The sequence below is a fragment of the Lonchura striata genome, chromosome 1 (genome assembly GCF_050655825.1).
Source record: "Lonchura striata isolate lonStrDom1 chromosome 1, ASM5065582v1, whole genome shotgun sequence".
In the NCBI taxonomy this organism is placed as follows: Eukaryota; Metazoa; Chordata; class Aves; order Passeriformes; family Estrildidae; genus Lonchura; species Lonchura striata.
In genome coordinates this window covers 66,090,223-66,116,593 of record NC_140703.1, presented here as the reverse complement: position 1 = coordinate 66,116,593, position 26,371 = coordinate 66,090,223, and the positions used below count along the sequence as shown (strand labels likewise).

The following is a 26,371-nucleotide window of genomic DNA, read 5'->3' as shown; positions in this document are numbered from 1 at the left end:
AGATAGTAAGAAATTAGAATATTGCTATTATTTACTTTTTTTTTTCTAAATGGACTTTGAAAACTGTTGTTCTAGTTAAAAAGCACAGTGTCTTCATGACCTGAGATTAGTCAGATGAATAAGCATCTTCTCATGTCATTCCAGTATCTGAACAGCCACCTCATGGGCCTTGGATGCCCACTTCTGTAGTGGGCAGTGCAATTCTGAATTAATAAACTTCTGGGCTAGAATCCAGACTAGAATCTTCTAAGTTACTTTAACATGGAGATCACCAGGAGATTGTCCTGTGTATCAGATTCAGAGGGAAGAGCATAAAGGCTGCATTAGCAAAGTTTAGGTCAGATGTACTAAGGAGAGTGAGATTTTAATACTGTCTGCTGCATTGTTGAGCCTCAAAATGTTTGAGTTTAGTTTGTTAGCTTTTAAGACCACCCTGAACCTGAGCATTCTGTAATGGAAGACAGCATGTTTTCTATTTTCCTTGGCTTTTCTTTCAGACTCTGAGATTTAAGGAAACTCCATAAGGCCTGAAAGGTCTTCAGCTCTATAGGAAAACATCTCCCTCAATAATTACTGCAAACACCAAGACAACCAGCTAAGGCAAAATGACTTACTTTTTGTCAAGTCACACTAAGGGAAATGTATCCTACCATAGCAGGACCATTTATTCACATGTCAAGCACCAATTTCCAAGTGAAATATTACCTTGGCTTAGCAGTGGGGCAAATGAGCACAGGGGCTTGTGTCCTGTGGGCTACAGCTGTCTCTTAGAAATGTTTACGGGGTTTTCTCTTCTTGTCCCACAGCTGCAGATGAAAGCATCCAAGTGGGCGAGCACCGACAGTTCCTATCACGCTCCATGTGCAATTTAAACATTGTCCCTGGCAAACGCTACCTGCTCATGGGAAGAGATGGACAAACAGTGGATTGCAACAACAAGTAAGTGCAAAATGGTCTCTGGGCAGCAGCAGTTGCTATCATGAACCATAAGCCCAAAGGATACTCAATCTGTTAGAATACCTTCAGAAGGTAAAGGCAGCACCAAATTTCTCAGGGGATGATTTTGCTGGATTTAATAAAATGCAAAGTGTTCCACTCCTTAGGCAAAAGTGGAGCTATGGGGAGGACGTGAACCACCCAAAGCTATTGGGTCATGGATCTATGGTTCCCAGACTTCTCAGAATCAAATCTGGCCCTGGTTCCCGAGTTAAAAACTCACAGCTAGAAAAGGAGAATGGGAAAATCTACCCAGTCCATCTACTGCAGATGTCTTAAACACCTCCTGTGTTTGCAGAAGACTTGTGTGGGACCATGACTAAGAGCAGCTCCCAAGGTTGCTGCTATACCATATATGCATGTAGAATATTCTTCTAATTTCTCACTGTCACACTTTAATGAAAAAAAGGGAATTTATCTGAGTGGGAGTTTAGTATGACACTATCAAATATTCAGGGAGGAAGACATCCTGAATGTTTCATTTCCCTGCACAGAACTGGACAAAGGTAATGCCTCTGAAAGCTTCTACGGAGGAGATCTTCATCAAGCTGTTAGCACCACTCCCTAAAACCTTAAAAAGTCTCATTCCCATCTCTATATGACATCAAAGTGAGTGCTTAGGTCAGTGGCCTTCTTCAGAAGAAGCCTGATAGGGACTGGAGTGTCCCAGTAGAGGTTTAATCTCCAACATCTTCTCCAGTTAACACGAAATACTGGAAGTTACATGACTTACCATTGGTATACTCTGTTTAAACTAAACTTCCCTTCACTGTCCCACTGGTGTGCACTTGGGCCTTTTGTGTCATTCTGGAAACTTAGCCCAGGCTTACCTGACACATTCAAAACACAAGTACAGCCAGGTCTGTCCCAGCTTGACACTGACACATCCCAGACTTTGCTGAAAGCTCAGTTAACCTGCTGGTGAAGGCAAGTTTCTTGGCTGGTATACCTCTTGATTTCAGAGATGCCTCTGTGTAGGGATGCTAAGGGATTACACTTTCCCATTGCTCCATGTCAGGAATAATGACTGACCTTTACCTGTCCCATTTTCACTCAGGATGCAATACTTACTTGATGCACAAGCCTGGGTGGAGAAAATTCCAGAGGACAGTGAGTGCCGCAGCACTCTGCGCCGGCAGAGCTGTGCTCACCTGCAGGACTTCCTGAGCACCTCTGACAGCCTGTGCCTTGTCTGAACAATGGTTCTGACCCCCACATCTCTCTGGGACTGCAGCGTACCTTCTGCCAGAATTCTTCCTGCAAATCCTGTGCATCCCAGTGGCACCTGAAACATTGCAGGGCTGCTTCCATTGCTGTTTCACTGATTGGGGTATCCTCTTGTGCATGTGTGTGTGGCTAATACAATAAAAATGCAATTCCTCTACTACTTACTATGTTTATTGTACCTGACACTGGGAATAGAGAGCAAGATGTTGTGTCTTCTTGAGCTATTCTGCAAGTGCCAGCTCCACAAACAGAATAATTTTTCTGCCATGGGGCTGAGGCCATACAGAACCAAAATTTGATCAGAACAGGATTGCTCAACAACCAATCCTTCAGATTAAATTTTTCAGTCAAAATTTGCCAAGAAAATGCCTGAAGATATATCCTACTTGGATGTAGGATGCAGGATCCATTCCTGCTTGGACCTGAATTTTGTGGAAGGTTGTCTGCTAATTCCTGTTAATTTAATGGGATTTGTTACCTTGGGATTGACATGCTTGTTGCAATATGTTCCAAAAAATGTGATGACATTCATTTTAGGCCATTTGTAGCATTTTCAGCATTATTTGACTTCTAAACATTTGAGCTGTATGATCACACCTCTTCAGAACAGATGCTTACTAGCAGGGTAGCATGTGTGAACAGCGACAAGAGAAATTATTTCAGAAGCAAAAATATAATATGCAAAACCATGCCAATACTTTTTTTTTATTTTAGAGCAAAATTAAAGTTATTGAAAATACCTTAATTCTGAACCATTTGAATGCCACAATTTAAACAGCTGTTTATACCATCAGATAAATGAGCAGCCCATATTAAAAGTTAACAGATATAACTGCGCCCTGTTTATTGACAGCTCCCTGAGGTGACTATAAATAGAGGTGAGTAAAACAGATGGTGTTCTGTGTTTGTGTTCAGGAACATCACAATATTAGTTTTGTTTCATTTTAACATAAGCTACACTTTTTTTCTCTTTTCAAAATTTTGAAATCAAAGTCAGGGCAATCTTAACACTTTCTTCTTGGGGCTATACTGGGGCACGTGGATAACTCGTGTCCCAGATTACTACAGACCACTCAGAGATTAAAACACATGAGAGCTCTGACACAAAGCAGTTTACAAGCTGCAAGTTCACTGGTGCTGAACAGCCTGGTGCACTGCTGTGACAGAGAGCACAGCCACAAAGACTGAGCTCAAAGCTGCTTCAGCAGAACTTACTGACTTAGAAGCCACATCACACGACTGGATCGGGCTGCTCACAGTTCAGCTATTTCTGCAGAGTTTTATATCTGTGATATAGCTAAAGCCTTCAACTTCCATTCCAAAAGCCCAATGAGGGCTCAGGCATGATCAGGTGCTTACCTGTAAGCACATCATTCTCCAACCTTCCTCTGCACCAACTGCTACATTTACAAGTGGCATCAGTCCTTTACAGTGTCTCTACAATGTCTACTTTCTCCCACTTACCTCATCATCCAGTTGTAGAGAATTAATCCACAGCCATTTGTAAACAGCACAAATCCCAAGATGCAAAAAAGAATTATCTGGCAGTCCCCACATGAGATTTGCAAACAGTTGTATGTATAAATTTGCCTTTTTCTGACCTCTTTAGGCCCATACTACTTTCTTTTCCATGCACTGGGCTTTGGCCAGTCCCTATACATTTCTCAGCTTAATCTTTTCCTGGCCCCAGGTTCTGCCTACTTGCTTCAGGCCTGGCATTCCCTTTCCCGAGGTCAAAATTAAGGAGACAGGACAGGACAGAGCAGATTTACAGTACTGTCCTTTTGCTTGTAGGAACATTCCCATATTGCTGCTCCTCCTCATGGAAACATATCAGCTTTCAACAGCTGAAGGTCTGGAGATGACAGAAGGCCCCCCTTTGGCCACCAGAGTAAATATGAGAGAAAAAGGTATTGCTCCTCTAATACAGAAAGGAAGGCAAATTGCAAGGAAGTCAGAACATTCATACTACGGCAGGTTTCCCTTCAGAGCCAGGCAAACTACCAACACTCATTTGCAAACCAGAGGAAAAGGACAGAAAATTACTGTTTCTTTCCTATTCACTGCAGCCACAATTAAAGCACTTGCAAGAAACATTGAAACTTGTTTGCAAACACAGTCCTGGTATGTTCTTAATTGTTGCAAAAAAGGTTTTATTTTAAGGAACACTTCACCACACTGTATCTATGCAGGCCCTCGGTACACACAAAATAGAGCAGTAATAGGCAACTTAAACAGTGAAAAAAATCAATTAGTCCAGAAATTAAAGTCATACTGCAAGAGCCCTTTCCCGGCACAGGCTCAGTTTAAGGTGGTTTGCCTCAGGAGCAGACATTTCCTTGGCTGTCTAAAAATGGTGCTCAAGTAAGCATGAAAGAGCTTAGGACAAATCACTCTCTTCAGAAATTCCAATGCTGGGTCACAGCAGTTTGCTGCAATGCAGAACACGGACTTTATTCCTGAGGAGGAAAAAAATTAATAAAAAACAATTTTACATCAGGAGAAATATTTTAAAAATTGAATTTTAACCCTAACCTCTGGAGAGTTCCTTTACAAAATCCAGCTCAGTATGATTCAGTAAGATCCAGTAAGGACCAGAGCCCATTCCAGATATAAGAACTTTACAACTAAGCCCTTCTTAACCTATTAACTTGCCTAAAACTGATGGGAGCATCAAACACTCTTCTCTGGTAAAGTGGATGGACAACACCCAGTAACTACACTGCTTCAGGAGAAGAGCATTTAAAACGGGATTTCACTACTTCTCACCTGTTTTCATTTGGAAAAACAAGGCTTGAATCTCTTCAGCATCTCTGAGTTGTCCAGTGCTCAGACACCATCCCCATACCCCATGACCATTCAACAGATATTTTAGAAACAAAGGCACAAAGTGCTTATTTTTTGACAACACATTATTACTTGCTTTTGACTACAGGGTGACATGAATTAGTTCAAAATTTGCTTGATGAGGAAACTAGGATTAAAACAGGATGTCAGACTCAGCACCTCAGTAAGGTTACAAGACGTTTACTGACTTGGAACTGGTTTACATTTGCATCCAGAGGAGAAAAGCCAATTTGCTCTTGATAAGATACCTCTATCTTTATATTCTCATCTGCAAATCTACAAAGAAAAAGTTATGGAAAGAAGGACAAGCAGATTAAAATGCAAGATGGTAGAGATGTCTTCCATAGATTTCTTAAGTCAAGATATCAATATCAGAGATATCAATTTTAAGAGCAGTTCAGAGTGAAGAACCATAAGAATTTAACAGGTTTCACAAAATAAAAAGATGTAAGAACACAATTTTTTTTTTTTTTAGATTTAACAATATGTAAGTTTGATTATTAAAATATCAAAGAATTTAAGTTTTTCATCTAAAAATTAAATAGCATAATTCTAATGTCACTCTGTAGGAAGACAATTCTATAATTTTGGACAGACTTCTGCATCAAAAAGAAAGAGCATAAGCAAGATCAAGCAGTAGAAGTATCTTAGTAAAAACAAGTTTATTCATTCATATTTTAGGTAAATATGCAAATAGTCAGCAAAGCCTTTTTGCCATGACTGTAAACTTTTTATTTTAAAAAATTATGTTAAAAACCAATACAGCAATTTCCATTAATGTTCTAAAAAAGTTTGTTCACATCTTGAAAGAAAATACATTAGCAACATCTCCCAGCAGAATCAATCTTTAAAAAAGTAAAACTCTAGGTGCAGAACATTTCTACAGTGTAGTATCTCTACATTTTAATTTATTCACATGATTGAATATCATTCACCTCTATTGTCTCTAGGCTGTGATCAAGAGCATTCCTTAAATAGAAGATACTCAATGATGTGTTACACATTGCCACAGATACTGACATTATTAGAAGAGTGCACAACTCAATTTAACTAACAAAGCAAGACCTTTCTATATACTGCATTGTAACAGTTAATTTAGCTATATACCTTTAAAATTATGTATGTTTTCCAAGGAAAAATACGAAAAAAATCCATGGTCCAAATTCTGCTCCCACTTATATTCACAAAATAAGATAAGCACCATCAAATTGTAGTTTATAGCTGAAAAGCATATAGAGAACCAGTTTGTATGTGAATATAAGGGAGAGAAGAACTTGCCCCATGTCTGTAAACATTCACATAAGCCTGCAGTCAAAAAGTGCCAGATAGGCAGCCTATCCGCAGTACAATTATTTCATTCAGAGAGGTGCTGGGGGAAAGGAGAGGACTATAGAACATTATTTTAGAGGCAAGTTAAAATGTTTTTATGTACTTTGGAAAGACATATTCTCAGCTAGCTAAACCATACTCCAGTAAAACATAATCCACTTCTATCCAAATACAGTACAGCATAATTTCCTAACTTTCCTGTTCAGACAAAGGAGTACTCAATTCAGCAGCAAGCCCATGACAGTATTTCGAAGCATAAGAAAAACCCCCACACCTCTGACCAACCCTCCCCTTAACATACTGCTGATGCTAACAGGAGATCCTCATACATAGGAAGAAAACATCTTAGAAACCATAAACTGACCTTGATTTGTACACACACAAGAAGTGTGCTTCTAGACAAAAGGTCATCTACAGCTTTAATTGTCTAGTTTCAGTCCAGATCTCAGTCTATATTAACCACATATACCATACAATACATAGCAGAAGGATAGGTGCTTACTCACACTATTAAATATACTTGGTCTCCCTACTCAGCTTGACAGTCAATTGCCCTATTTACACAAACATCCGTTTGAATGTTTCTGATCCTGTAAGACACCAAACATTTAACTCTTAAAATTAAAGAAGAGTAAATGATACTCAGGAATTCACAGGATCACACCCTGAATCATAATGAATGCAATTCATAAATTAAGTTTGATATCTGATACAGCCTCCTGGAAACATTTTACCCTCAAGTTTTCCCTTTCTTTCCCCAGCTCAGACCATGTTCCCACTATCGCAGAGACAGCCTCCAAAATGAATAGGATCAGGCTCTGTCAAGCAAACACTGCAGTCTTTAGAAATGCCTGGTATTTACTGCCATCCACTCTGGGGCAGACTTGTCTGCAATGAAAATGGTGTTCCTGGTGTTGATGGATAGTTAGCAAAACCTTCAGGCTGAGCTGTATAGTTCTCCAGAGCAGAAGCAGAATGCGCCTTTAAGGAAGATAAGAAGTTAGGAAACAGCACTGATAAAAACAAGGAAACAAAAATCTAAATTAAGCAAAATTTCAGCCACAATACCAGTTCTGCTCAAGCCAAAACAAATGGATTATAATCTGAAGTGTGCAAAGAATACAGATGAGCAAGGCATCTATACAAAGATGTTAATCTGTAGTGCAACTATTGCTCTGAAATACCAGAGAATGAAAAAAGCAGTTGGATTAAGGGGGAAAATAGAGCAGTGTTAATGGCATTTACTTTCCAGTGGAGTAAGCACCAGTTGATTTGGAAGGCACATCTCAATCAGGAGCTGTATTACTTTAGTGACTCTGAACTTTCCTTCTCTTCATTGCTCAGGTAAATAAGTGTTAATTTTAGTGACTGGATCTTATAAATAACAACAATTATGTTCTCAACGCAATCTGCATACATTTCTACAGAACAACCTGAGCTGCAAAAGCACAGCCTAGATGAAGTAACTTGCTTCTTCCGATCCCCTGATATTCAGAAGGTGTCTGACAATACGCTGCACTCTCAACAGTACTTAGACACATGCTCCATTTCAACAACTGATGTGTCACAGAAGAGAGAAAGCATTTAGTCAAAGACACTCAGTTCTCTCTTTTAGGACCATGTACAGAAGATCAAATTTCTTACAAAAACCTGCACAGAGGCTGTTTTTAACAAGACAAGCTTTTAAAAGACAAGCTAAACATATAACTACAAGTCTGATGATTGTTTCAGTTAACTTATGTAGGTTGATGGGTGAAATAAACTGTTTCACGGACAAGAGATGATGAAATCACACATTACCCAAAACTACTTCAAGCATATATTACAATTCTATTTGTAGAAACTATCAAGGGAAAGGCATAACCACAACAGACACACATTCAAGACAATCTGATTACATGTGCAGAGGCACATAACTCACAACACACAGTCCACAGAAATCTCTAAGTTATTCAAATGTCAGACTGGAACTGAGCACAAATTTTGGAATGGTATGGTCAGCTCATTAGATTTAACACAAACACAGCAAAAAATTAATTTTCATTATCTTTTCTTCTACTTCTCCCCATTTTACAGAGTTTTAGATAAGGTTTTAATCTCATTTATGAAGCACTGTACACTGGCCTTGTGTAAGAAGTTAGCACAAGTTGTTTTTTATCATCATCCTTGTAATCAGTTCTCACACATTTAGGGTTTGAATCATTTACTGACTTAAACTAATCCCAAGGAGTTAACAGGCAAGTACGTGCTCAAGAGAACACTGGAAGCAGAACACTATTAACAAATAGACACATTACCTGTAGTAGTGCTGACTGTGCAGCTGCACTGTGCTGCAATTCCTGTAAGGAAGATTGTGCGGCACTTTGGGGAAAGCCAGGGATACCAGGGAGAGATAAAAGACCAGGAAAAACTGCATTTCCTGGTGTCTGCAGTCCAGAAGTCAAGCTGAAAGAATTTCAAAATGAGGCTATTATTAGGAACATCTGCACCATGTTTTATTCTGTTTCCCTCTCTATAAGCTTATGTCTACATAAATTACAAAAGCAGTTATTTTTCTAAATCTCATAAAGACCAGAATTTCTAAACTGAAGTCCAGTCTTTATCCACCTAAAGATTATTCATATATACACAAACCAAGATTGTCTGGAATACACCTAAGGGGACTCAAAATGTTTTGTACCTCAACTGTGTTGACAGTTCGCAGACAAAAAAAACTTTAGAGACGAGAATTTATGCTGACTACTTCCTTAAAATATCTAAGATATTGTCTGCTATTACCTGTGTGTGTTAATGGATGCCCACATGGAATCCATTCTTGTAAAAGCCTAGGAGGTGCCAAGTATCGTTATCTGGGAAACAAAACCATTGAGTAGCTCACTGGATAAGACTGTCGTAACAGAGACTATTGAGGTCAGCCTATTTAGTCACTACCCTATTAGCTTCTAGAGACAAGTGGAAATCTAGTAGTGAACTAACTTTAAAAACTATCTGCAATTAGTAAGTATGAGTGAAAATATTGTCTACACACCTAAAATAAAACCAGTGTTTTTCTCAAGAGAAAAAGAAATAGTTCTGACCTCCTCCAAAAACAGTAACATACCCAGCCTGTGCCACAAGTGCAGAGTTGAAGTTTGAGCTAAAGGCCGAGGCAAACCCTGGCAGGACCGGAGCTGGAGATGGGGCTGTGGCAGCTGCCGGCAATGGTGCAACTGCTGCTACTGCAGAAGATGCCTGGAGGCCAGGGAAAGAAGGGAGAGCAGGAGTGACAGAGGGTGTGTTAGAGACAGGAAAACCAGGGAAGGATGGGTTTGATGATCCCAGAGGTCCCTGGGTGACAGAAAAAAGGGAAGGGACAGCACTGGACAAGTTAAGCGAGAAGGGTGGAGCAGAGACTGTTGCGGAGGCGGCGAGTCCTGAGAGCACGGCAGCAGTGGAACTCACATGGGGGGCGGACACGGCTGAAGCGCTCGTAGCCGGAGTGGCCAACAGAGACCCTGGCAGAGTGACGGGAGGGGTCAGTGCTGGGTTACCAGTAAAAGCAAAGTTACTGGTTAGAGACGTGAAAGGAGGAAGTCCATTGAACACAGGGGCAATGGGAGCAGAGGAGCCATGTGGGGTGAGGGAAATGGAAGCCAGAGAACTGGAGTTGTTCAGAGGAGCACTCAGAGAGGAGAGCCCTGACAGCGCTGGATTCAGAGAACTGGGTAAGCTGACGGGCACGGAAGCTGCCGAAGTGTACGCACGCCCGAGCCCTGACAGTCCTAGAGTGCCATGAGAAGGGCTGGCTGAATGAGAAGGACCTTTGAAGGCCGACAGGGTAGGACTCATGGGCTCTGTTTTGACCAGAACTGGGATATTTGTGGCAGCTGGGGCTGATGAGAGCTGCTGTTCAGGGTTAGTAGGACTTGTGCCATGCAAGAGGGAGACTGATGAGCCACAGTTGACTGGCATAATTGATGGTGAAGTGGTTAAAGGTGACTGTGCAGGCAATGTGGGAGGAGTGGAACTAGAATTGGCTACAGATGGGGATGGGAGACCTGGAAAAATAGCCAGCCCAGGTGTGGACGAACGCTGTGTGTTGGGGGTGACAGATGGAGTGTAACATTTGTTGACAGAAGAAGTGGGAGGGTCAGAGTTTTGATTAGAAAGAGCAGATAAAGAAGCAAGCTCACTTGTCACAGCAGAAGGTAAAGCAGATGAATTGATTAATGAAGTGTCATTTGATGTCAGAAATCCCTTTAAGACAGACAAAATTGGGTTAGGCAAGCTCAGTGAGCCAGGAATGGTAGTGGCAGGAGAATTAGCAATTGTAGATGGAACAGGACTAGAAATCCCTTGGGCATTGGGTGGCAAGGACAAAGGGAGGCCAGCAAAGACTGATGACAACGGAGCAGGATTATTAGCAGAAGCAATTGAAGAGGTTGCAGAGAACGGGAGGCCAGCAAATGGTGTAGCAGCAGATGCAAAAGCTTCAGGGGGTGCAGGTGTAGCACATGGAGTGGAAGAACCTTGTGGAGCTGGCATAGCAGGGATAGAAGCCAGCCCGGAAAAAACTGAGGGGATAGGGGTAGAGGTTGCACTGTGAACAGATGTGACGGGAACACCAGGCAATGAAAGGGATTTGATGACAGTAGGGGTTGGGGTAGATGGCTGAGATGTATGGATGGAAGAGGAGACCTGTCCTGGGAAAACAGGAAGGACAGGGGTAGACATGTTCATCCCAGAGATGAGTGGAGTTGCAGGTGCTAATGGATGGCCTATTGCCTTGACAGGTGATGGGGTAGGGACTGGAGTAGCAGCAGGTGTTGAAGGATTAGAACCATGAGGAGTAAAGAGCTGATTCGCTTGTGCAGAAAAAGCTGCAAAGAAACAAGACCAGTAAGAATACTTGAAACTGTCAGAAATTTTTGAAATCAGCACAAAAACATTTTATACAGCATTTCAAAATATGATACACAGGCAATAGCTAACACAATGTCTACATATAAACAATGAACAGCAGAGCCTATGAAAACAAACAAAAAGGTACACACAAACACATCACACAAATTATACACTATGTGGGCTAACACTCCTTTTTAAAAACACTCTGTGACACCTGCTACCTCTCCATGATCTCATGCAAAACAGTTAGAAACTCAAATGCACTCTGTAAGAACATCTAAGTGACACAGGTAAACACCCTCCCTCTGGTCCCTAACATTTGGCAGTACCCAAACCAGATCTAATATTCCATCAGCATCAGATCACCTGGGCTCCTCTGCATCCACTCTCACTGAAGGTCAGAATTTCCTTCAGAACCAGTTAATTCAATGTATCATGATTTCAGAGAAGTTTAGTCAACAACTGAAGAAAGCTGATTTCAGGTGCTGTAGTTTTCTTTCCTTCAAAATCAGGTCATTCTCTTCACTGTGCTTCCTTCAGATTTTGATTCTAAGAAGGTACACTTTGAAATTCATGTATTACACTACAGTATTAGACTAACATTGGCACTTGACTTTCTCAACAAGTATTTTTAGGAATCTTTAGTCAGGTATCTGTAATAAAGGCAAGCACCTGCCACTAAAAGCATCAGCTTGTGTCAATCCTACAAAGTAAGTTAGTAACATCAGTCAGGCTGCAGGAAAACAGGCACATTGTCAATGGGGAGGTGAAGGTTAATGGAAAGGAGCTGCATTTATGAATATTGGCATGTCAAGAGTTTCGATATGCCTGCCTCTAGTTTCCTGTGGAACGTGAATATGTTAATAAATCATTCCTCTCAAACAACCCTTGTGCTTTATTTTACTTTTGGAATAATCTGTTCAAATGTAAGCAAGACACTCATCCAACCAGTCAAACTCACCACCCATAACTCTAGCAGCCTACATGTCTCTCTTGCCTGATTTCTACCCACAATTCTACACACAAATCCAGAAAATTATTATTTAAAATCTTGGACCTAAGTTGATATGACAAACTCCTATTTTATGTATGTTGAAAATCAAAAACAAGTAAATCTGCCAAAAAACTATTTTTCTGACATACTGTTTTCAAAAAAAACCCCAGATTGCCCAGCTCTGGATTGTTCTTTTCTCATGCTATTTCCAAGCTGAAGACACTCCTAAAGATCACAGTTATTTAATCCTGACAGCTAAGATAATCATGAATGAAATACAGCTGTACTAGAACTCAGAGCTGAATTTTCTTCCTAAGAGAATATTTCATTCCTTACACTGTATTCATTTAGCTGTGTGAACTAACTTTGTAAAAATACATGCACACTTAGAGAGGGGTATACAAGAATGAAGTGATTCTTCAAAACACTTCTGTAGAACCATCCCTGGACATAGAGAAGGAAAGACAAAACATAATTTTTTTTGGGTCCCTAGGAATATTTACAGTAGCTAAACTTATCACAGTCATTTTATCTACTTGCAGTATTTGTTAATATGCCTGACTCAATGGTCAGTAAATTCTTAGTTTGTATTTGTAAAATCTCATAATGTGTTATCAAAGCCTTTTTATAAGTAATTCCTAATGGGCTTTATTATTATGCTTTGTACTAAGTGCACAAAGCATCACACAAATAAAAACAATAAAAAGTGCACAGCTGTCTTGATAAAAAGAACAGGATCTTACAGAGTAAGACAAAAGTGTAGGTAGACATAGCTGGATCAAACACTCTGGGATAAGACATTCAAAAATCTCTAAATCTCTCCTGTATTCCTACCTTTTTATTGTAACTCATTTACAAGACTAAAATGTCAATGAGTTTTCCAATAGATGTCCAGAGTTTCAAAAATTGCAAAGATTTACTCAAGTATTTAAATGCATGACATTGCAAAGGATTTCAAAAATTGCAAAGATTTACTCAAGTATTTAAATGCATGACATTGCAAAGGGTATTTTGATTTAGTTTTTAGCACCATTTCTCACATACTTATATAATGATGAATATAAAAAACTTTGATAAGCTAACACAAAAGAATGAATCTTAATGTTTCAATGCTTTTAAGTACAAATGTCTAATGACTTTTTTTTCTACACTATCAAGAGATTCTATTCCAAATATTTAGTGACTGCATACTTAAAAGCTTATGAAGATCCCACTAAACAAGTTAACATTTTCTGAACATATAACAAAGATACAATACACACAAAAATCCCCTGTGGATTTGCAATTTACCTTGATTTTGGGAAGGTTTTGCCTGGCTGGAAAGGTCCTCATTTTCTAAACAGAGAACAGCAGTTTGTTATTGAAAGGCAAATGAAACTCCAGCAGTGAATGATCCCACTCCCAGCAATGAACCAGGAAAAGCAACATGAATATTTTTAAAGATATGCATGCTTTACCTGATACCACTTGATTAGCAGTGTATGGTGGAGGAGCTGGTAAGCCTGGAGCTATGACATTGGCCATTGGAACTAAGCCAGCATTGTTGTAAGCACCTAAAATAACAAAGGCAATACACATCCCTGTAGTCAGAAGAACCTGCATCTAGATAAACCAGTAAGCATCTTCACTTTTTAAAAAATATTTTCAAGACTGTAAGACATTGCTTCATCAAAGAGCTAGACAGTTAACTACCCAGGCTGGATGTTGGCTTTTGCACATCTGCCTGAAAGGCATGCGCTGTGATCCAAATTGTACTATGGGCAATTATCTTAAGAGAGCCTGAAAAAGTCAGGTTTCAATTCCTTTCAGTTCCATTTTGCCTGAAAAAACTCAGAGGGGAGGAGTGATACAATGTCTGCAGCATCACTGGTTCCTTTCCTATTCTTAATTTAAAGGCTGTTGCAACTCCTTCTTCAGCATAAAAGCCAGACAAAGGAGCCAAACACATATCCGTAACCATGATCCTTTAACACTAGCCAGAAAATTCAGAGAAAAAACAATCCTTCTCAAATACTTAATTTAGTATTCTTCAATATTTCTTTAAATGTTAAGAAATTCAAGTGGGTTAGCAAAGTATTTTAATATAAAATTCTTACTGTAATCAATATACTAAATATACATTTTTCCTCTGTTATTTTTTGGAGCAACTGAAACTGTTGTATTGCTGTGGTATACAGTTCTGATAAAACACGTGAATTTAAATTGCAGGAACACAAACACATTTCAGAGTGGCCCTGAATTAATAGTTTAAGAGCATAAGAACTTGGGCTTCACAGGAAAAGGTAGCATTTGAACAATACTGAAAGTGCACTAATTTGTCATATAAAAGTCCTTTCTCATTTCATACTTTCATAGTAATTCCACCTGATGTTAAGATTTTGTGCACAACAACTCTTGCCTGAAAATCAAAAAAGCAACTAACAATCACTGCATTACTCAGGAAGGAAATGTTCAAGAGGCAGAACACAATTCATTACCACTGACTCAAAACAATCACATTCAATAGTTCCAGGTCAGCATCTGCAATCTCACCAAATACATACACACACATATAATTTCACCAGTTTTGAATTCTGTTGTCACAAGAGCTTTCTTTAAAAACATGTTGCAGCCTAGTAAGGCCCTGCCTCAAAAGCTCTTTCATATCCTAAAACTGTACTAATATTTCTATCCTGCCACAGGCCAAATGTTGTGCTTTAAGATACTTTGGATAGGATTTATTCAATATAAATTTGAGTTAGTCTGCAAATTTTCTGTACAGCTTCTTGGGAACAAGTCATTTCCTGGGCATAAATAATCAGTCTTAGTTTAGGCACTAGTAATGCCAATTTTTCTAAAATGGTTATAAAAAGACTTTAAGACATCAAGTTGATTAGATGACTCACAACCTTCAGCTTGCTTGCTAGGAGTTCTGCTTCACTTTCTTATCAACTCCCTGAAATCCCCAACATCAGTGAAAAGCAAGAGTCCTAACCAGAGCACTCCTTCTTCTGCAGTACAGAATTTCAGTATTAGAAGAGGCTTTCAGCTGCCTGCCAGACCTGAATATGACTACTTAAAGTATTCTAAGCTTTCTTCCAAAGAAAAGGGCAATTGCCTTGCCCCCTTCCAAAAATGTCTTGAGTCTAACAATTGATGCAACAGAGCAAAGAGAGGAGCTTATGAATAAAGGCTCAATCTTACTTAAGGCACTAGGCTAGAAATAGAGCAATGGCAGGAAAAAGCAGTGAGTATTTCCCTTCTGAGGCTGAAATCTACTTAGGAAACTGTTTACTCTCCATTGTGATGGCCAGAAGGTAAAGCTGAAGGCAAGTGAGAAACAAGATTACAGCCCTTTAGCAAGTTCCTACATAGTTCCACCCAATTCAGGGCTGTGGCTGACCATATCCCAAGAGGGGTTCTACAGCAACAAGTCAGATTTGTCAAGCCAAAGCATAAGCCTTGGCCAAATGTTACAACAAAGCCAAAGCCCTTGTTGTCTTGTCTAATATGCACAATGCCTCTAATAAATTAAATATTTTGTCATCAGAACAGGATTGTGAATTTTTCTTATGGCTGCTGGAAAAAGAAGTCAATATATTCCTCTTTTTATCAATTCTGCTGTCATGAAAGAAAAGGTAGAAACCAGTACCTAGAGCATGCTCAGGAAGCAGAAGCCAATTTCAAATATGACCATGGTCAGAGAAACCAACACTTGACACATTACTTAAAAGGCAATGCATGAACAATAGGATCAAGCTATAACACATAGAAACCTTACTTGGTGCAATAGTTGCATGTGGCCGACATGGTGGGATGGGGTATGGAACAGGTTTGTGTGGATTGTACGTTGATGGAGCCTACATAAACAAAAAAACAAATGGAAAAAGCAATAGTGAAAGCATTACCTAATGTTTCTCAGACAGAAAGCTAACATTCAGATACTACTACAGACAGGCATTCTTTACTATAAATATAGGTGATATTAATTTTTTTTCATAATATCCAGAGTGACTGTAAGTATTTCACTCTTTCTGAAAAGAGTGAAACAAACATCACTAGTATACTTTTAGATTTTAATAAAAAACTGCACACAAGTGGGAAAGGGAGCTCCTTTCTGCCTTGCAGTTCTCATACTCTGCAGTCTTGGACTGACTTCTCATTTTAGAGGTTTAGCAAATATTTCTGAAGGTAACTATGTTTTTAAAATAATACAGCTTTGTGGGAAATATCTAATAATAGAAGTGATAGTAAAACATTTGGACAACATTTCAAAGTAGTAACAGGTTCACTGAAAGTTTGTCCCATATGCTCAAAAATTGTGAAATACAGATCAGCTGGGTTAAAAAACAAGAACCTCTTTCTAAGACACTGCTGTAATTCAAGTTTCAAAGACAGAGACATTTTCTGTGTTCATGTGAGAAATCCTCAGAGAGCAGCTCATGATGGATTACCAAAAATGCTTTTAGTTTTCTCTTCTGCTACTGTAATTTAAATTCTGTCTTCAAAAGCACGTATGCTGTATCCAGTAGAGAATTCTCCCTCTCTACAGAAAAACCAGAGCTCATTTTCAAATTAAATAAAAAATAATAGGTCATATTCATTACAAAAGTACAGCTTCAATTAAATTGCTGCTCTATAGTCTTCTTGCAACATAACAGTATTTTATCACAAAGCCTTGTTGAATTGGCTGATAATTGTTTTGGGGATTTTTAAAGTTTCATTTATTTATTAATTTTTAGACATACCGGTTTGGATGGTCCAAGTATACGAGCTGCTATTCCCTTTCCTTCATTAGTACATTCTTCTGTGTCCTTTTTGATAGGGGTTCCCTGAAACAAAAGAAAAGTAAACTAAGCATTAATTTAGAAGCAAATCTTGCTGTACAATTTCTGCCTTTTTTTTTTTTTTACTGAACCACATTTGAGTTCTTGAAAATTCCAAAAGTAACCATGTTTGTCAGGAAAAAAACTAACCCAACTAACTGTTTTAGGCTTGTAAAGAAATGAGTAAGAGCATTCCAATAGCTTGGTTTGTAACACTGAGGTTTTGTAAAGAGAGTAATTTTAAATAGCGCGTGTTGATGATGGAATTCTGCATTTTGACTTGTGGATATGCTAACATTAATTTCAGTTGATTTTTCTGTCTCTTAAGTGTTCACAGGAAATGCTTGACATGCTTAAGAGACACACTAAGATTAGCAGTAGTACTGTAGCAACCATATTAGGTCACTTTATCAACTTACCAGCAAGCCTCTTGACACCTCTCCTGATTCTGCCAAATACTGCTGGAGTTTACAATGTTTTCCTGATTTGAACAATGTCTTATTTATGACATTGTTCAGGTAATCTTTACCTGAAGCAGCAGAGAAAGAATGGGCAAATAAAAATAATGCAAGTTCCCTATAAATTTTGAATGGGGTAAAACAAACAAACCAACCAACCCAACAAATACACTTTGGTTTTGATTCCACTCCTCCTTCCCTATATGTGAATTCTGGGTTTGGTTATGCTACAATGAATCTTAAAATCAAGGTTCATTTGTGAAAAGCAAAAGTATAGGATCATGCTTACTGGAAAAATTCCATTTATACGGCTTGGTTTGCCCTTGGGATAAGGATTGCCAGGAATCATGCCACAGGATGATATCATAGCATGAGGAGCTTTACAACCTGTTTTCGAAGCCTGCAAAATAATCAAGAAAGAACATTATTTGCTATCAAATTCAATGATCTAAAGAAACTAGTTACTGTTTTATAACATTTAGACTGCATGAATCAACCTACACAAAACAGCTGAAGTCTGTGTCTCAAGTCTTATCCAAATAATCCAAATAGTGTAAACTTCTGTCAAAGTCCCCCTCTGCTTAGGCTGAACTTGGGCTTAAGAACTTGATGTTCTCTAAAACAAAACATAAACTGTTTCCTCCAGCATTGGTTGAAATTCCGTGTCACTTTTTCCATGTGTTCCTAATGCCAGACAAAAACTTCTCCTTTTGTTGCACATACTCTTATCTTTTTGCAGTTGCTTGTTTCAGCTTGTCTCACACTAGTAGCTCCCAGAAGTTCTCATGCTAAGCCCTGGCCCTACAATGACCACAAGGATACAAACACAATTCTAACAGAAACAAGGGCATAAATTAGCTTATCTCGATTACCTGTTCGAGAATTCTTCTGCATCTTTTCTTCTCTGACATATTAATTCTGAACAGATCTTCAATCAGGCGATAATTCTGAGCATCAACAATGTTGCTGTAAAGACATTGACAGACAATTACTGCCATCCCATTTGCATAAGCTGAAACAATGCACCCTAGTATTCACATTCTTGAAACAGAGAGACATGATTCTCTCTCCCAGGACTTTTCCTGGGAAGCTGTAAGACACAGCAAGAAAGTTCAGAGAAAGAATAAAACAATTCTTATCTCTATTTGCTGCTCCTGTTGTTCAGCACATGTAGAATGTGCTATAAAGATTGGTTGCCGAAGAGTGATTTTTTTTAATTGGACACCAATGAAAGTTGTTCAGATTGATTAACCAATTAAGTCAAAGCTGTGTTGTGACTGTCTGGAGACAGTCACATGTTTTTCTTAAGTATCTTTTTAGTATGATATAGTTCTAATATAATTTAGCTTAATAAAAGCGATTTATTCAGCTTTCTACAACATAGAATCAGAGCACGTTATTCCCCATGCGGGGGGGGGGGGGGGGGAGTCACACTGCTTCAATAATGCACCACTGAAAAGTGACCCACACTTAGCCACTACCCAAAAGCACATTAAAAAACTGTAATTAGTTCAGATCATAGTATTACTATTATTATTAAAGTAAAAATCCTAGGCTTAAATATGGACTTCATACCTGTAAGTAAAACTATTAGAACTAAATATCAGTACGGAACAATGGATGATGACAGCTAAAGTTTATTGCAAGAGTAAATATGTAGAACAAATGAATTTTGCATCACAACAGTGATGTCTTGACACTTAAGGCATCAACACTTCACTAGAAAGCTTTAATTACTACTAACACACAATTCGTAGCACAGCAGAAAACCAGCAGCTACTTAATTTGCCACTGCTTCTTGCTAGTCTGGTAGAAAAACAAGTTTTCAATTAAATTATCTTTTTAATTCTAAAGTAAATTAAGTTCTGCAGAACTAGTGAAAGCCTTCATATTTATCCAAAAGGCACTCCTCCTCTCTCTTCTTCCCCAAACAACACTAGACACAGCACAGAGAACAAGATATGTGACTACAAGGAGACCAATGCCCGCTTCTACCCACCTTACTCAAAATTCTGACCAATTTTTTACTAGCACTTCTTATCTAATATTACCTGTGTCACCTAAACTACTGGAAATACAATATAGCATCATAAAGGAGGACTCCTCAAAGGAGAATGTTAGACAGAAATTAAATCCAGCAAAACATTGAATGAAGATATGAAAAACACCTCAAAGAACAGTATTAAAATGTGAATGATCTTTCAGCTTTGTTCACTATTCCTGATTAATGAAGTAAGCAGCACATAGATTTGGGATAGGATTTGTAATCATGACTCCCTTACTTTGTTCTAGTATTGTAGAAATCTGACAGCCAATGAAGTTATTAGTTATTGTGCTTTTCCCCAACATCAGCTGAAGTGTAGCAAATGAAGATTCCAAGAACTCCAGTCTCATTATGAGAAGGCAACAGGTTAGCCTTGTGTGCCAGTAACTTTCCTTTGGCTACCCTGTTTTGTTTTGGTCTGAAATAGACTAGGCGCACCGACGTGGCCTTCCTTAAGCTCAACTCCTAAAGCAAAATCATGTCTGTATCTGCAGTCTGAACTGTTTTATGGATATTTGTACCATGAAATTATATGTCCCAGAAAGTTTAAGCAAACACTAACACAGCATTCACATGGAAGACAGATATGCATAAAGCAAAAAAACCCTAAACAACCCAAAAAAGAACAATACTTTATAAAACAAATCCCCTGAACCAAGCAGAAGAGTTCCATTTTAAATATGTGTAATGGATCCTTTGAAGCAGCTCTGTTCACTAGGAAAACCCCAATTTTCTCTGTAATTAGTTTAAGAGATCCATTTACTTACTTCATTTCTACATATATATTTAGAGGACTTTGCAAAAAAGGCTAAATTCCCAGAATTTCCTGGTCTCAAGTCTTCCAGATTTCAGTGAGCAGAGAAATAAGCTTAAGACACTCTTTGTTCTCTACAACATTTGAAGACCACAGTAAAAGCATCACCAACATGCCAGTCTTAGAAGGCAGAAGTTCACATAGCAGCAAGCACAAGACTCAAATGAACTATGGAATTTTCCACAATTGTAGAATCATTGGTTGGAAGGACCTTAAATATCATCTAGCTCCAAAGCCCCTTCAGGTGAGCAGAGGCACCTTTTATTAGACTAGGTTGCTCAGAGACCCATCCAGCCTGGCCTTGAAGATTTCCAGGGATAGAAACTTCTCTGGGCAACCTGTGCCAATGCCTCACCATCCTCACAGCAAACAATTTTTTCCTAATATCCACTTTAAACCTAGTCTCTTTCAGTGTGAAGCCATTCCCCTTGTCCTGTAACTACACTTCAGTTCTCTTGCAGGCTCCTTCAGGTACCAGAAGGCTGCGATTAGAGCACCCCAACTCATCCCAGGCCAAACAAACCCAATTCTCTCAGCCTTATGTCTACTTCTAAAACATCTGTGTCTAATTAGTCTTTTAAACAGCCCCATCAGTAATGGATTTCTGCTTTACCTTAACCAAGCACAGTGCTTCCTTCTAGGAGATCTAAAGTTTTATATCCTTAAACATGAGCTAAACCAATACAAGTTAAGGAACAAAGCAGAAGAGATACTTACGAAGCTAAGATTTCAAGGGCAATAAGTTTATCTTTACTGAAGGTGAAGCAGTTGAGAATATTAACCATTTTTGATGCTGGAACTGCCACTATTTTCTGACAAGAAAGAAAGAAAAAAGTGTGTATAAAATAAAGCAGCACAACTATTTTAAACTCAGAATATAATTCAGTAACAGCTTCATATGGTGCATTCCAGTAAACTTTTAATAGCCTCTCCCTCCCATTGGGAAGGAGACTATATGCTAAATTATGAACAAGCACCTCCAAAAAGCACTCACCAAAAGCAAAGAAATCAGGAGAATTAAAAAGAGTTAGAAAGGGTTACATCTTTCCATACACAGGAAAGTTAAAGTCACTTTAGTCAGAAAAGATACCCCAATTAGAAGTATGAAATTTCATAGCTTGGTACCACTGAAGGAGATGAAGAAGAAACTTTGGAGATTTTGAAGGATATATTTACTCATGAGTTGGAAAGTAGGTGTCATAAAATTAAAATGACAGTAAGAGAGCAAATTTATTCTACGAGATCACGTCACAAGAACTTACATGTTGTAAAGCCTTTATTGCCTTAAGCTGTGGTTCTGCCCAAGAGAAGTATCTCAGTAATTCAACAACCTGCAACAGTAAGACCTTCCATTAATCTTTCAGATATATTAAAAATGCATGTTAATAACATCAATATGACCTTCCCACTTCTGTAGCACACTGGTATACTGCTAAAAAACATCTGTCTGTGATGTCTGATTGCCAGTGCCTACCAGCATCTAACCGTCTTTTTATTTCTAAGTAGGCAGCTAAAAATTCTGTCATGAGATAAAGAATTTCCATGGAAATGTTTTAAATACTTACTTTTTGACATATATTTGCATATATGAATAACAAGACCACTGTATTAGTAAGTAAAACAACAAAAAATCAAGTATCTCTGAAAAAGCTTATCAACTACCAGGATCCCAAACATACACCAAAAAAAGCTAGCAGGTAAAGAAAGAGGAAGAAGAAAATCTACATATTATTATGCTATACATGATCCCTATTTAGACAATATACACAAAATTATTCTAAACTGCATTACAACAAATTTATACAGCTTTCCAGACACAAAAGGAATGAAAATGCAGTGATTTTGATGACAAAACAACTTGGAACTCTTCTTAATAGTGCCATGCTGATATAATAACAAGGAATTAAATCTCCTCAATAAATATGAAAACCTAATATGATCAGCCTCAGTATGATTGGAGACAATCAGTTTGTATTACTGAATATACAAAAACAATAGCTCCCATTAAACTCATAACAGTGTTGACTTTACCTGTTCACTGGAAAAGTATCCATGAACATATTCAATAGCTTTTAATTTGTACTCAGTCAATACAGCCTAAAAGATATAGAAAAAAAAAGGATGCATAATTAGTGACTCAAAAATTATAATTATAGCACAACCATCTGCTAATATATTATTCTAAAATCTGCCCCTACAAAGTGACATTTGCATTAATTACACTGCAGCATTTTGAAGTAACAATGTACTTCTTAGGTAACTGAGAACAGTGAAAAGCAGGAAGATGTGATTTAATTCTTCTGTTAAAAAATACTCATTTTTTTATTTACTTGATTTTGCTTTTTTGTTGTTGCTTATAACTGTGATGAGAGAACATCATGACTCTTCTTTTTGCTCCAATGATTTACATCAACTTAAACAAGATAATACAGTTGATTATTCAAGCAATCGCTTTGCATGGCCCCTGTAAACTAACTGACAAAGAATTTTACTTTGGTGAATTTATGAAGAAATTGGATAATGAGTCTATACAGACAGAATTAAATACACAACAAAACTTGGTCCAGAGATGGATACTGTCTTATCATTATCGTTATGTGTTGCAAATTTTAACATGCAGTCATACCAATCAAACAAAACACAGTACTTTAATGCAACACTAGCCTTTTGACTTTGTGGCAAGGCAGTTGTATTGATAACCACATGAGCTGTCTAATAGCCCCTCCCCTATACCCAGCCCTCCATGACAGGTACAAGCTAACAGCTGAATTCCTGCCCCAAGCCGGTGAAAACACCTTTCTTCCATAGTTTCCAAGTCCCCTGTCTAATGCTAGAGCTCGGGTATTCTCAAACCACCTTTAGCTTTACTCACACACCCACTCCCATTTTCCTCCTAACAGCCCTAGAAACAACCCCTACCCCTTGCTTTTTTCTTCCTGACCCTCCAGACAGACACGAAGGTCTCCATCACTGCAGCCTAGGTGCCCAGAAATCCACCTGGATACTATTTGAGGCAACCCTCTTCCTTCCTGTACCTCATTAAGAGACAAAGACTACCAGACACGCTAAAGTCACAGAAGAGAAAGAATTTGTCTTCATGCTCATTTTTTTCTTCTATTCCTTCCTACTCTTCATGTGTTTTGGAAAAAAGCCGGGTATGTATTTTTTTACTGAAACAAATGTTACTTTACCTTCTTAAATCAACAACTGAATGACTTTGTAAAAAGAGTACAAACACAAAGCACTGCTTTGCATATTTATAGAAGAAACAAATAAACAAAACCCCCAAAGTATATCTTGCTAGTACTTGTACATTTATACAGGGGAAAACAGAAGTAAACTACACATTAAGACATTTAAATAATTGTTCCTGCTAACTCTAGGACTGAAAATGGAACATGCCAACACAACAAACTTGTAAATCACATAATAAAGGTGGTTCTACCACAGAGCTAGAAATGAAGCTTAAATAAAAACATAGCAGCAAAGACACTAAACCAGCATTTGGACGATGAATGTTACATCACAACAGCACAACTATTATTAACAGAGCACAGCACTGATCCTTAGATCAACAGCAAGTTGGAATACAGGAATACAAGCAGATAGCATAGAGGAAACATAATTGCCTACAATCACATGCCTAAACCCTTTTGTCTGAAGTCTTTAGTAATCACAGAGCATTTTCTGAAGGACTGCACTGCAGTAATATAATTGAAACATTACTCCCTCCCACCATCAATCATCAGAGAAAGCATTCATGTGCTAGTTGTTCCTTGATTTTTTCCTGTGGCCCCAATATTTTCCACACAAATTCTTAAGTTGGGAGGGAAGTCCACACTGTGAAATATCTTAGACTGTCATGTTGTCAGCTGTTTTATGAAAGAGAACTTATGACCATGACCTTATGCAAAAATTGCAGTTGTAATAATAAAAACACCCCTGGGGCTTCCATTGAACAGTTTTAAACCTCAATAGGGTTTTATACCTCAATACGTTGCAAAATAATAATACTGAAATTGCAGCCATCATTGCCTCATGCCGAAGGGAAACTGAACTGAAACTCAACTCTGAGTCCAAATAAAGGAAATCTACATCTCCCAGACAAACCAACACAACTTGTTTAATGCAAAAATGCTATGGACTGCTGTTGTGCCACAAGGAAATCTCATCTGAAACAAGCCCTTCAGTGTCACACCAAGATAGCTTTGACAGGTAAACTGTTATACTGTGACACTTAAAAAACCTCTGCAACAAAATACATCATTAAGTTACATCTTAACTGCAACAAAATACATCACAGGTTTCTGCTTCCCAGGCAAAACTAGAAACGTTAATCTCCAAGGTCCTGATTTATTTTTTCTCTCCTTTTCTCCTTCTACCATTCAGGGAAGTGTGCCAACCACTAACCTCGCGCTTTCCTGTTAAAAGCAGGACCCCGTGCAGAGAGAAACCAGAGCCCTGCCAGACACGGGGAAGCCCAGGTTTGTACCTCTTCTCCCAGCAACTTGCAGTATTTTGTTCGGAGAGTTTATAAACAAGAGTTAAAGAAGCTCCGAGCACACATCAAAACGCAGGACTGACATCCCAGAGAAAGGTGTGCAGTCACTCCCAAGCTGCGGGAGACATGACTTTCAACAAGGACAACAGAGTGAAGCTCAGAAATCAGTGTTCTCACGTCCTATTTGTGCACTGTACCTCCTAAACCAGTGGATAAAAGGTGGTTACTTCACTGTCTCCACACAGGCCAAGCAAACGCAGCCCTTCCCCTCAAATAAGACATGCTTGGTTTTCTTCCTCATCCTCCTTGAAGTGAAAATGCTGCAGTAACTTTATCCAGGTGCTTATTTCCAATGAGGGCTCAAGACCATCCAGATCCAATCACCCCTGCTATAAGCAGGGACACCTCCCACTACACCAGGCTGCCCAAGGCCTTATCTAACCTGGCCTTGAACACTGCCAGGATTGGGGCAGCCCTGGAACCTGTTCCACTGCCTCACCACCTCCACAATTAAGAATTTCTTGTTAATATGTAAGCTAAATATCCCCCTCCTTTCAATTTGTAGCCATCACTCCTTGTCCTATAGTCCATCACCAAACGATTAAACCAACACACACAACGAGAATTTACCTTCCTAATTTCATCCAGCACGGTTTCAAATGATTTCTTATCCATTCTGATTATTGCCGACACTTAAACGTGGATGAAATAATACTAGTGATAAAAAACAAAATAAATCCTATATGTCTTTGGGCATACAGGAAGAAAAATACTTTAAAAAATAAATAAATAAAAAATGCCGGGCACGGAAGGAGGCCGGGGCTGTCCTCGGCCCCGAGGATGGAGCGCTGCCGCCTCTGCGGTGGCGGACCCGGAGACAAAGGCGCGCTGCGGGAGCCGCCCGGTGCGCCCGCTCCCCGCGCGTCCCGCGGGCGCTCCGGCGGGCGCGGGGGCCGCAGGAAGGGAAGGGAAAGGAGGGGAAGCGAAGGGAAGAAGGGAAGGGCGGCCGCCCCGCTCAGCACGCGGCAGCGCGGCCCGGGGCGCCCCCGCAGAGCATCGTTCGCGGCGCCGCCGCCCGGCGATCGCGGCGGGCAGAGCCGGGGCGGACGCGGGCGGCCCCCAGGGCGGGCGGGCCAGGTGAGGACGGCGGCCGGGAGCGGCGTGAGCCCACAGACAGCGCACTCCCTCCGCCGGTCCCGCCTCCCTGCCGTCGTGTCCTTATGGCATCACAGCGCGGAGCGAAGGCCCTTTTCCACGCCGGGCGACGGTAGCGATGCCTGCGCGGGAGCGGCGGGAGCGCGGGGCGGACTCGGCGCTCGCCCGGCTCCCGGTGGCGCGCCGGGGCGCTGAGCGCTGCCCCGGGGCGCGGCCGCGCCCGGCCCGCGCCGCCGCCGCGCCGCCGCCCCCGGGCTCGGGCCCGGCACGGCGCGGGGAGCAGCGGCCGTGTGGGAGGGGCCGCGGACACGTGCTGC

The 26,371-nt window shown here is 39.7% G+C and overlaps 2 protein-coding genes across 5 annotated transcripts in view; one reads left to right on the top strand and one right to left on the bottom strand.

The window, feature by feature from the left end:
- Positions 1-2,383, top strand: part of LOC110468582 (complement C4-A) — a 52,500-nt gene extending 50,117 nt beyond the window's left edge. For all 3 annotated transcript variants that reach the window (XM_021526622.3, XM_085578590.1, XM_021526623.4), the window contains 2 exons: positions 807-939; positions 2,054-2,383. In XM_021526622.3, coding sequence (XP_021382297.3) covers positions 807-939; positions 2,054-2,192 — 272 coding nt within the window. In that variant the 3' untranslated portion in view covers positions 2,193-2,383. The remainder of the gene's footprint in view (positions 1-806; positions 940-2,053) is intronic.
- A 531-nt stretch (positions 2,384-2,914) lies between these two features.
- Positions 2,915-26,059, bottom strand: PROSER1 (proline and serine rich 1). Of its 2 annotated transcripts, none has more exons than XM_085578615.1 (13): positions 25,530-26,056; positions 22,430-22,495; positions 21,661-21,729; positions 21,116-21,210; positions 18,413-18,506; positions 17,830-17,940; positions 17,005-17,088; positions 16,038-16,116; positions 13,735-13,830; positions 13,568-13,612; positions 9,500-11,258; positions 8,697-8,844; positions 2,915-4,682 (listed from the first exon to the last, which is right to left on the bottom strand). In XM_085578615.1, the coding sequence occupies exons 1-13, from the start codon at positions 25,572-25,574 to the stop codon at positions 4,677-4,679; spliced, it is 2,697 nt and encodes an 898-aa protein (XP_085434741.1). In that variant the 5' UTR covers positions 25,575-26,056; the 3' UTR covers positions 2,915-4,676. The 2 variants fall into 2 exon arrangements, with proteins under 2 accessions (XP_085434741.1, XP_021382293.3); XM_021526618.3 differs by lacking the exon at positions 2,915-4,682 and adding an exon at positions 5,718-7,380 and having other exon boundaries at positions 25,530-26,059.
- Between the last annotated feature and the right edge of the window lie 312 nt (positions 26,060-26,371).